Raw genomic sequence first — 12,500 nt, 5'->3', positions numbered from 1 at the left:
TACTCAAATTACACCCCCCCCCCCCCCCCACACACACACACACACACACACACACTCGTTTACCATTTTCAATTTGCGAAAACCCGTAAAATGCAAATGATATTGCTATTAGCATGCATGCAATTGAACACAGAGAGCTGTTCACTGGGCCTGAAGCTTCACTAGAGCTGACAGGAGATCAGTCGGAGAACAGCATGTGCACTGGACTGACACTGGACTGACACTGGAATGACACTGGACTGACACCACTGGACTGACGACACTGGACTGACACCACTGGACTGACACTGGACTGGCACCACTGGACTGACACCACTGGACTGACACTGGAATGACACTGGACTGACACCACTGGACTGACGACACTGGACTGACACCACTGGACTGACACTGGACTGGCACCACTGGACTGACACCACTGGACTGACGACACTGGACTGACACCACTGGACTGACGACACTGGACTGACACTGAACTGGCACCACTGAACTGACACCACTGGACTGACACCACTGGACTGACACTGAACTGACACTGAACTGACACTGAACTGACACTGACACTGGACTGACACTGGACTGACACCACTGGACTGACACCACTGGACTGACACCACTGGACTGACACTGAATTGGCACTGGACTGACACTGGACTGACAGCACTGGACTGACACTGAACTGGCACCACTGAACTGACACTGAACTGACACTGGACTGACACTGGACTGACAGCACTGGACTGACACTGAACTGGCACCACTGAACTGGCACCACTGAACTGACACTGGACTGACACTGGACTGACACTGGACTGACACCACTGGACTGACGACACTGGACTAACGACACTGGACTGACACCACTGGACTGGCACTGGACTGGCACCACTGGACTGACACCACTGGACTGACACCACTGGACTGACACTGAACTGACACTGAACTGACACTGGACTGACACCACTGGACTGACACCACTGGACTGACACCACTGGACTGACACCACTGGACTGACACTGGACTGACACCACTGGACTGAAGACACTGGACTGACACCACTGGACTGACACTGGACTGGCACCACTGGACTGACACCACTGGACTGACAGCACTGGACTGACACTGGACTGACACCTCTGGACTGACACCACTGGACTGGCACTGGACTGACACTGGACTGACACCACTGGACTGACACCTCTGGACTGACACCTCTGGACTGACACCACTGGACTGACGACACTGGACTGACGACACTGAACTGACGACACTGGACTGACGACACTGGACTGACTCTGAACTGACACTGAACTGACACCACTGGACTGACACCACTGGACTGACACCACTGGACTGACACTGGAATGACACTGGACTGACACTGGACTGACACTGGACTGACACCACTGGACTGACGACACTGGACTGACGACACTGGACTGACACCACTGGACTGACACCACTTGACTGGCACCACTGGACTGGCACCACTGGACTGGCACCACTGGACTGACACTGGACTGGCACCACTAGACTGACACCACTGGACTGGCACTGGACTGACAGCACTAGACTGACGACACTGGACTGACACCACTGGACTGGCACCACTGGACTGGCACCACTGGACTGGCACCACTGGACTGACACTGGCCTGGCACCACTGCACTGACACTGGACTGGTACCACTGGACTGACACCACTGGACTGACACCACTGGACTGACACCACTGGACTGACACCACTGGACTGACACTGGACTGACACTGAACTGACACTGAACTGACACTGGACTGACACTGGACTGACACTGGACTGACACCACTGGACTAACGACACTGGACTGACACCACTGGACTGACACCACTGGACTGACACTGGACTGGCACCACTGGACTGGCACCACTGGACTGACACCACTGGACTGGAACCACTGGACTGGCACCACTGGACTGACACTGGACTGGCACCACTGGACTGACACCACTGGACTGACACTGGACTGACACCTCTGGACTGACACCTCTGGACTGACACCATTGGACTGGCACTGGACTGACACTGGACTGACACCACTGGACTGACACTGGACTGACACTGGACTGGCACCACTGGACTGACACTGGACTGGCACCACTGGACTGACTCTGGACTGACACCTCTGGACTGACACCTCTGGACTGGCACTGGACTGACACTGGACTGACACCTCTGGACTGACACCTCTGGACTGGCACTGGACTGACACTGGACTGACACCTCTGGACTGACACCTCTGGACTGACACCTCTGGACTGACACCTCTGGACTGACACTGGACTGACTCTGGACTGACACCTCTGAACTGACACCTCTGAACTGACACCTCTGGACTGGCACTGGACTGACACTGGACTGACACCTCTGGACTGACACCACTGGACTGACACTGGACTGGCACCACTGGACTGACACCACTGGACTGACACTGGACTGACACCTCTGGACTGACACCTCTGGACTGGCACTGGACTGACACTGGACTGACACCTCTGGACTGACACCTCTGGACTGACACCTCTGGACTGACACTGGACTGACTCTGGACTGACACCTCTGAACTGACACCTCTGAACTGACACCTCTGGACTGGCACTGGACTGACACTGGACTGACACCTCTGGACTGACACCTCTGGACTGACACCACTGGACTGACACTGGACTGACACCTCTGGACTGACACTGGACTGACACCACTGGACTGACACTGGACTGACACCACTGGACTGACACTGGACTGACACCACTGGACTGACACCTCTGGACTGACACCTCTGGACTGACACTGGACTGACACCACTGGACTGACACCACTGGACTGACACTGGACTGACACCTCTGGACTGACACTGGACTGACACCACTGGACTGACACTGGACTGACACCACTGGACTGACACCACTGGACTGACACCACTGGACTGACACCTCTGGACTGACACCACTGGACTGACACTGGACTGACACCACTGGACTGACACTGGACTGACACCTCTGGACTGACACTGGACTGACACCTCTGGACTGACACTGGACTGACACCACTGGACTGACACTGGACTGACACCACTGGACTGACACCACTGGACTGACACCACTGGACTGACACCACTGGACTGACACCACTGGACTGACACCTCTGGACTGACACCACTGGACTGACACTGGACTGACACCACTGGACTGACACCTCTGGACTGACACTGGACTGACACCACTGGACTGACACTGGACTGACACCACTGGACTGACACCACTGGACTGACACTGGACTGACACCACTGGACTGACACTGGACTGACACCACTGGACTGACACTGGACTGACACCACTGGACTGACACCACTGGACTGACACCTCTGGACTGACACCACTGGACTGACACTGGACTGACACCACTGGACTGACACCTCTGGACTGACACTGGACTGACACCACTGGACTGACACTGGACTGACACCACTGGACTGACACTGGACTGACACCTCTGGACTGACACCTCTGGACTGACACTGGACTGACACCACTGGACTGACACTGGACTGACACCTCTGGACTGACACCTCTGGACTGACACCTCTGGACTGACACTTGACTGACACTGGACTGACACCACTGGACTGACACTGGACTGACACCACTGGACTGACACCACTGCACTGGCACCTCTGGACTGACACTGGACTGACACCTCTGGACTGACACCACTGGACTGACACCTCTGGACTGACACTGGACTGACACTGGACTGACACCACTGGACTGACACCTCTGGACTGACACCTCTGGACTGACACCTCTGGACTGACACTGGACTGACACCACTGGACTGACACTGGACTGACACCACTGGACTGACACCACTGGACTGACACCACTGGACTGACACCACAGGACTGGCACTGGACTGACACCACTGGACTGACACTGGACTGACACCACTGGACTGACACTGGACTGACACCACTGGACTGACACCACTGGACTGACACTGGACTGACACCACTGGACTGACACCACTGGACTGACACTGGACTGACACCACTGGACTGGCACTGGACTGACACCACTGGACTGACACTGGACTGACACCACTGGACTGACACCTCTGGACTGACACCTCTGGACTGACACCTCTGGACTGACACTGGACTGACACCACTGGACTGACACTGGACTGACACCACTGGACTGACACCACTGGACACAACAGCTGGATTCACATTCACAGCCAGTGGACAGTAAAATAATTTTTATTTTGGGAAACATTGACTTTGCTTAATTCCAAAGCATAATATTATTAATTTTACTCCACTGCATTTCATAAAAACTTGTTATTTCGAACTGAAGATGCAATAGCAACGTCCAATTGATAAATTGGTTCACAAATAACACTGAGCGATTCAGTGTGTGAGTGTGTGTAAGAAAATGTGTGGGGTGTGTGTGTGTGTGTGTGTGTGGTGTGTGTGTGTGTGTGTGTGTGTGTGTGTGTGTGTGTGTGTGTGTGTGTGTGTGTGTGTGTGTGTGTGTGTGTGTGAGTGTGTGTGTGTGTGTGTGTGTGTGTGTGTGTGTGTGTGTGTGTGTGTGTGTGTGTGTGTGTGTGTGTGTGTGTGTGTGTGTGTGTGTGTGTGTGTGTGTGTGTGTGTGTTCATGCTTGTAAGTAGGTGTGTATGTGAGTGTGTGTATGCATGTGAGTGTGTGTAAGAGAGTGTGTGTGTGTGTGGGGGGGGGCATGTTTTTGTGAAATATTAGGACACAAATGTGTATAATGACATGGGTATTACAAAAAGAGGGTGAAATATGAGGACGTTCTCCATGTCCTCACTTTTCAAAATGCTTATAAATCACACAGAACAAGTTTTTTTCACAGAAAGTGAACTGCACAGTCTCCTGTGAGAGGTAGATTTAGGGGCAGGGGCAGTGTGTGTGTGTGTGTGTGTGTGTGTGTGTGTGTGTGTGTGTGTGTGTGTGTGTGTGTGTGTGTGTGTGTGTGTGTGTGTGTGTGTGTGTGTGTGTGTGTGTGTGTGTGTGTGTGTGTGTGTGTGTGTGTGTGTGTGTGTGTGTGTTGGGTAGGTTTAGGGGCAGGGGCAGGGTCAGTGTAAGGGGATAGAAAATACGGTTTGTACGGTATGAAAACCATTACGCCTATGGAATGTCCTCACATTTCACAAAAACAAACGTGTGTGTGTGTGTGTGTGTGTGTGTGTGTGTGTGTGTGTGTGTGTGTGTGTGTGTGTGTGTTTTTTAAAATACTATATGGTATATTTCACTTGTTTCAACTTAAATGTACTGTATATTTATAGAGTGTGTATAGAGTATAATAAGTGCTTGTAATAAAATAAAAAGTTTGCTAATTTGAAAAACAAAAATGTAAGCCCAAAAAGAAGTACTTATATATTTTAATAGGATATCTGTGCGTTTACTCAAGTACCAGATTTGTGTAGGTCGTCCACCGCAGAAAAAGTGGTTCTGTTAGTTCTGAGAGCCTTTCAAAGATCCCCGGGCCGTAAACTGTCTGGGCACTGGATCACTGTCATCAGTGCTGGTTCATTGATATTGTTCGCACATCAGCCTAACAGTGCTATAATTCACCTCTCCCTGACTCAAGGCACTCCAATCAGGAAGGACTCATAAACGCTTTCATGAAGGCTGTACCTGGCAGATGGCTGTTTCAGGATTGCACGAGTCACTGTGTCCATTGCACTGGCACCGAACACAGCTGCCAAAGCCGGCTCTGGACGCGGCGCCACCAGCCTGGACAGAGAGCCTGTAGAACCCGGCCGCACATTCCTGCACAAAACATCACAGTTATTCACACATACACCTCTACAAGATTTAACAGCACCTAACTAAGAGCAACTAAGAGTAACGTAGGCCAGTAAGAGCTGTGCGTGTAAACCTGGCCTCAAGAGGCACATTAGCGACTGATGCTAACGGCTGTGGTCTTTAGCGTCCTTGTTAGTGTCTTTTCACACACCGAGGACCCCGATGGGAGAGAGGTTTAGGGAGTGAGTGTAACATAGGCCAGTAAGAGCTGTGTGTGTAAACCTCCCTCCCCTGGGTTAAGAGGAGCGTTAGTGGCTGCCGTCTTTGTCCGGGTTGAGTAATCCGGGTTGAGTAAGACCGGTTACATTTGGTGCCGTGACCCAGATGGGAGTGAGGTTTAGGGGGTTGAGTGTAACGTATAGAGCTGTGTGTGTAAACCTCACTACCCTGGGTCAAGAGGCGCACTAGCAGCTGCCTCCCACGCTGGAGACCCCGGTTTGAATCCCGCTCACAGTGGGTTGACTAGGACCGGTTACATTTGGTGCCGTGACCCGGATGGGAGTGAGGTTTAGGGAGTGAGTGTAACATATAGAGCTGTGTGTGTAAACCTCACTTCTCTGGGTCAAGAGGCGCATTAGCGGCTGTGATCATTAGTGTTCTTGTTAGGGCCCACCTCCCACTCCAGAGACCCCGGTTCGAATCCCGCTCGGAGCGGGTTGAGTAAGACCAGTTACATTTGGTGCCGTGACCCGGATGGGAGTGAGGTTTAGGGGGTTGAGTGTAACGTATAGAGCTGTGTGTGTAAACCTCACTCCCCTGGGTCAAGAGGCACGTCAGCGGCAGTGGTCTTTAGAGTCCTTGCTAGCGCGCACCTCCCATGCCGGAGACCCCGGTTCAAATCCGGGTCGAGTAAGACCAGTTACATTTGGTGCCGTGACCTGGATGGGAGTGAGGTTTAGGGGGGTGAGTGTAACGTATAGAGCTATGCGTGTAAACCTCCCTCCCCTGGGTCAAGAGGCGCACTAGCGACTGACCTTAGCGGCTGCGGTCTTTAGCATCCTTGTTATCATGCCCACCTTCCACGCTGGAGACCCCAGTTCAAATCCAGGTCGACTAAGACCACTTACATTCGGATGGGAGTGAGGTTTAGGGGGGTGAGTGTAACTGTTGTAGGCCAGTAAGAGCTGTGTGTAAACCTCACTCCCCTGGGTTAAGAGGCGCACTAGCAGCTGCCTCCCATGCCGGAGACCCCGGTTCGAATCCCGCTCGGAGTGGGTTGAGTAAGACCAGTTACATTTGGCGCCGTGACCCAGATGGGAGTGAGGTTTAGGGGGGATGAGGGTAACGTATAGAGCTGTGTGTGTAAACCTCACTCCCCTGGGTCAAGAGGCACGTCAGCGGCTGCGGTTTTTAGAGTCCTTGCTAGCGCGCACCTCCCACGCCGGAGACCCCGGTTCAAATTCGGGTCGAGTAAGATTGGTTACATTTGGTGCCGTGACCCGGATGGGAGTGAGGTTTAGGGGGGATGAGGGTAACGTATAGAGCTGTGTGTGTAAACCTCACTCCCCTGGGTCAAGAGGCACATCAGCAGCTGCAGTCTTTAGAGTCCTTGTTAGCGTGCGTGCCTCCCACGCTAGAGTCCCCAGTTCGAGTCCCGCTTGGAGCGGGTTGAGTAAGGCCGGTTACATTTTACGGTTACATCAACAATTAAATTTGAAACTAGTAAAAACTCTAATTCTTGATATCTGTAATTGTATTTTAACTAGTTAAATGTCACCATAGGCTGTCATTCAAATTCAATTCTTGATATCAACAATTCAACCTAGTGAGTGACGATGTTAGTTTCTGATATCATGAATGTGATTGTTACAAGTAAGAAAGCCATTTTAGATTGATATCAGGAATTGAATTGTTGATATCAATAATTGAATTCGAATGACAGCCTATGGGGACATTTAACTAGTGAAAATACAATTACTGATATCAAGAATTACAGTTTTTACTCTTAGAAATTGAATTATTGACATCAAGAATTCATATCCTGGGAATGAATTAAAGTCAAAACGGCTTGCCATATACAGACACGCATGTGATTCTAGTGCTGTACATCCACACTGAAATGTGTTACACTGTAGACCAGGGAAAATATAGACCTCCATGGAAACCATAGCAACACTCCCTCTCACCCTCGCTCTTCAAAATTAATCGCGTCAATTTAGTACACCATCTGTTCAGGGTGAACTTGCTAAACGCCTGTTTAAAAATACTTTATTAAGCACAGTATGAAGTGTTTGAGAGTTACGGCCATCTGTCTCCGCGCGGCCTCGTCCAGCCTGCATGTGAACAACTGACACTCGCTGATCTGTAATCGTCTGTCTCGCACACTTGAGCTTGTTAAAGATCTCACACGAGCAGTTTGTGGGCGGAGACTGGCGGCGGGAGACGCTTTAACACGTTAGCAGTCTGAGAGGCAGAAACACTTGCTGTAATGATGAGCGCTGTGCGGCGATACTCCCAGCTGTTCGGCGCTCATCACTCGGCCTGCTGTTTTTCTACAGGCCTGTTATGAAAGGGCACATCGCCGCCTTTCAAAAGCTGCTTAATTATTGTGACAAGAACGTCACGATACATCTATGAGGAAATTGCATTATTTGGACTTTTAAAGGGTCTTTTCTTCATGTGATAATGTTCTCTGAAGTGCACTTGTGACTTTTTTGGCACAAGACGTGACGCTCCAGAATGAAACAAGACGCATTAAGAGTCGGGGATGAACACTTTTGCACAGGATGAAGACGTCCACATTTTTCTTATTTTGTTTAAATATCAACTTTTTTAATGTAGTCCTGCCCTTCAGAAGCAACTGAAGATACTCACATGTTTCCCGGAAGACGAATTATTTACAATTTACCCTGATCGGCAAATTCAAAAAGTGTTCACCCCCGGCTCTGAGTGTGTCGTGTTTCCTTCTGGAGCGTCAGTGAATGTTTGAGGCTTTTTTAATAGTTGTGTTTGAGTCCCTCAATCGTCCTCAGATCTCAGAATCACACAGTCACTGCACACACACACACACACACACACACACACACACACACACAGAGAATCACAGATGCTGGAAAACTGAAGGATTTGAGGATTTTTCGGTAACACTTTAGAATAATGGTCATTAGTTAACATTAGTTAACTACATTAGTTAAAATTAACTAATAATGAACTGCACTTATAAAAGCATTTATTAATCTTTGTTAATGTTAATTTCAACATTTACTAATGCATTATTTAAATCTTGTTAACATTAGTTAATGCACTGTGAATTAACATGAACAAACCATGAACAGCTGGATTTATATTAACTAACGTTAACAAAGATGAACAAATGCAGTAACAAATGCACTGCTCATGGTTAGTTCATGTTAGTTAATACATTAACTAATGTTAACTAATGACCATTATTCTAAAGTGTTACCGATTTTTCTTAAGAACATTGGTCAGTTTAACTGATCAGGACAAACAAGCAACTCAAGAACAACCATCACAAAACACACACACACACACACACACACACACACTCACACACAGCCGTGGATCATCAGGAAATGACACACACACACAGACACACAAAGACACACGGCCGTGTATCATCAGGGAATGACACACACACACACACACACACACAAACATACAAAACATACACAGCCGTGGGTCATCAAGGAATGGCACACACACACTCACACACACACACACACACTCAGACGTGGGTCATCTGGGAATGACACACACACACACTCAGACGTGGATCATCGGGGAATGACACACACACACACACATACACACACACACAGACGTGGATCATCAGGGAATGAGACGCACACACACACACACAAACACACACACACACACACACAGCCGTGGATCATCAGGGAATGACACACACGCACACACACACACACACAGCCGTGGATCATCGGGGAACACTCACACACACACAACACACACACATACACACAGCCGTGGTTCATCAGGGAACGACACACACACACACACAGCCGTGGATCATCAGGGAATGACACACACACACACACACAGACAGCCGTGGATCATCAGGGAATGACACACACACTCACACACACACAGCCGTGGATCATCAGGGAACAACTCACACACACACACAACACACACACATACACACAGCCGTGGTTCATCAGGGAACGACACACACACACACACACTGCCGTGGAACATCAGGTAACGACACACACACACACACACACACACACACACACACACACACACACACACACACACAAACACACACACACAGACAGCTGTGGGTCATCAGGGAATGACACACACACTCACACACACACACACACACAGCCGTGGATCATCAGGGAACAACTCACACACACACACACACACACACACACAGACGTGGATCATCAGGGAATGACACGCACACACACACACACAAACACACACACACACACACACACAGCCGTGGATCATCAGGGAATGACACACACACACAGACACACAAAGACACATGGCCGTGTATCATCAGGGAATGACACAAACACACACACAAACATACAAAACACACACAGCCGTGGGTCATCAAGGAATGGCACACACACACACACACACACACACACACACACTCACACACAAAGTCAAGGGTTCATACACTTTTGAGGTATTGTTTTGTCTTGTGGACTTTATATGTAAACATCTTTTATGTAAAACATCTTATTCAGGACAGCACTAAATAAAAAATAACATGCATTATGTATGATCGCTCTTATTTTATATTCTCATTTTCACAGATTCCCAAACGTATCATCTCTTACACGTCTAGTATTGAGTGCTGCAGTCATTACCTCACAGGAGAGGCCGGCGTATCCCTGAGGACAGGCACATTTCTCAATCTGATGGGCGATTTCACTGTCCTGCGATGGCGTCCCCACCTCAGCCACCTCCAGAGTGATCTCAGAGATCCTGCACACACACACACACACACACACACGAGCGTCTGTTTCTTCACAACTATACTGATATTGCAGCACGTGTTCTTCCTGGTAACCTGAGGCTTGGGTTACCTGCTGTGTCTCATGACGCTGCCGTGCGAGGCCTTTATCAGGATATATTCAACATGAAACAGCACGTCCATGAAATCCTCACGAGACATCGGACTGCCATCCTTGTGCTTCCACTCGTGCTGCGAAGCATCAATGCTTGTGTTTACACGCGAAGAAAAACAATGAGGTCATGTGACTGACCCCTGCACGTCAAACTAAGTGGGTGTGGCTGCGGCGCTGACTCTCCAGCCTGATTGGCTCACCTCTGTGATGTCAATCTCGTGACGGGTCAGCTGGCCAATCTGAAGCGCTGCCATGTGCCGGACCATGACCTTGTCCCTGTTGGGGCCGCCCTTTATGATGACCTGGGGCTCATAAGAGGTGCGGCCCGTCTCATCACGAGCCTCGTAATAGATGGCATACTTCAGCTTCCCGCCATAGGCTGTTATCTGAAAGAACAAGCGGTATTCAATATGACTGAATCAATCAACCAGACGATACACCATATTGGGTTCTCAAGAACGAGACGAAACAATGTTTAAACACTTTTTTTTTTTTAATCTTCAATGACAAATTATATAAAAGTCACATAATGCGAAACATCATAGGTGCATTTTGAAACGTTGGTCATATAACGCCCCTTTTACAAGATGTAAAATAAGTCTCAGTGTTTATGTGAAGTGTGTATCTGCATCAAATTAAAGCTTTTTGTAATCTAAAACATATCCTTAAACTGTGCCTATAACTAAAAATGCCTATTATGCCCCTTTTTACAGGATGTAAAATAAGTCTCTGATGTCCCCAGAGTGTGTGTGTGAAGTTTCAGCTCAAAATACCCCACAGATTATTTATACCATGTTAAAATTGACACTTTTGGGGGGTGAGCAACAACAGGCCGTTTTTTTGTCTGTGTCCCTTTAAATGCAAATGAGCTGCTGCTCCCTGCCTCCTTTCAGGAAGAGGGCGGAGCTTCAAGAGCTCATGTTAGCAGCTCTGATTACCTCACACACACACACTGAAACTGCCTTTTCTGATCAAACTGGAGTCGGACAATGATGGAGAGACTCCAGAAGAAGAGAGAACATGTAGAACGAGACAGGACGTTTCTGAAGGGATAGAGGATGAGTTTATGGAGCTGATATGAAGTAATTGGTTGATATTTTGAGCATTAATCTGATCTTTTTGTGTGTGTGGTAATAAAAACAGCCTTTAAAATGACTTAAAATGCATGTATAATAACAATAATAATCGGTTCAAATATAGCAATCTTTTGGTTTAATTGAACAACAATGTTAAAATACGTGATGTAATATACATAATATAAACTTAATCATCTTACATCAATTATGTACTATAGCAAAAGCCTGCAGAAGCGCCAATAATTTGTTGTTACACTTTACAGCATGACCCAAACATTTAATTCAAGTGTCTTTTAATTATAGCTATATATATACTGTATGTGTGTGTGTGTGGGTGTGTGTGTGAGTTACAAGATGTAAAATAAATCTCTGATGTCCCCAGAGTGTGTGTGTGAAGTTTCAGCCCAAAATACCCCACAGATAATCTTTAAAGCATTTTAAAATTGACACTTTTTGAGGATGAGCAACAACAGGCCGTTTTT

The 12,500-nt window shown here is 48.5% G+C and overlaps 1 protein-coding gene across 1 annotated transcript in view; it reads right to left on the bottom strand.

Moving 5' to 3' along the window:
• The window catches only part of lama2 (laminin, alpha 2), a 149,735-nt gene that overhangs the window by 74,531 nt on the left and 62,704 nt on the right, over positions 1-12,500 (bottom strand). Inside the window, exons 14-17 of the mRNA XM_079831286.1 lie at positions 11,143-11,328; positions 10,901-11,019; positions 10,682-10,799; positions 5,697-5,831 (exon numbers count right to left, since the gene is read on the bottom strand). Coding sequence (XP_079687412.1) covers positions 5,697-5,831; positions 10,682-10,799; positions 10,901-11,019; positions 11,143-11,328 — 558 coding nt within the window. The remainder of the gene's footprint in view (positions 1-5,696; positions 5,832-10,681; positions 10,800-10,900; positions 11,020-11,142; positions 11,329-12,500) is intronic.

Source organism: Gobio gobio (assembly GCF_949357685.1).
Source record: "Gobio gobio genome assembly, chromosome: 12".
NCBI classification, from domain to species: Eukaryota; Metazoa; Chordata; class Actinopteri; order Cypriniformes; family Gobionidae; genus Gobio; species Gobio gobio.
The sequence above is the reverse complement of the archived record's forward strand: the minus strand, read 5'-3'. Positions and strand labels throughout refer to the sequence as shown.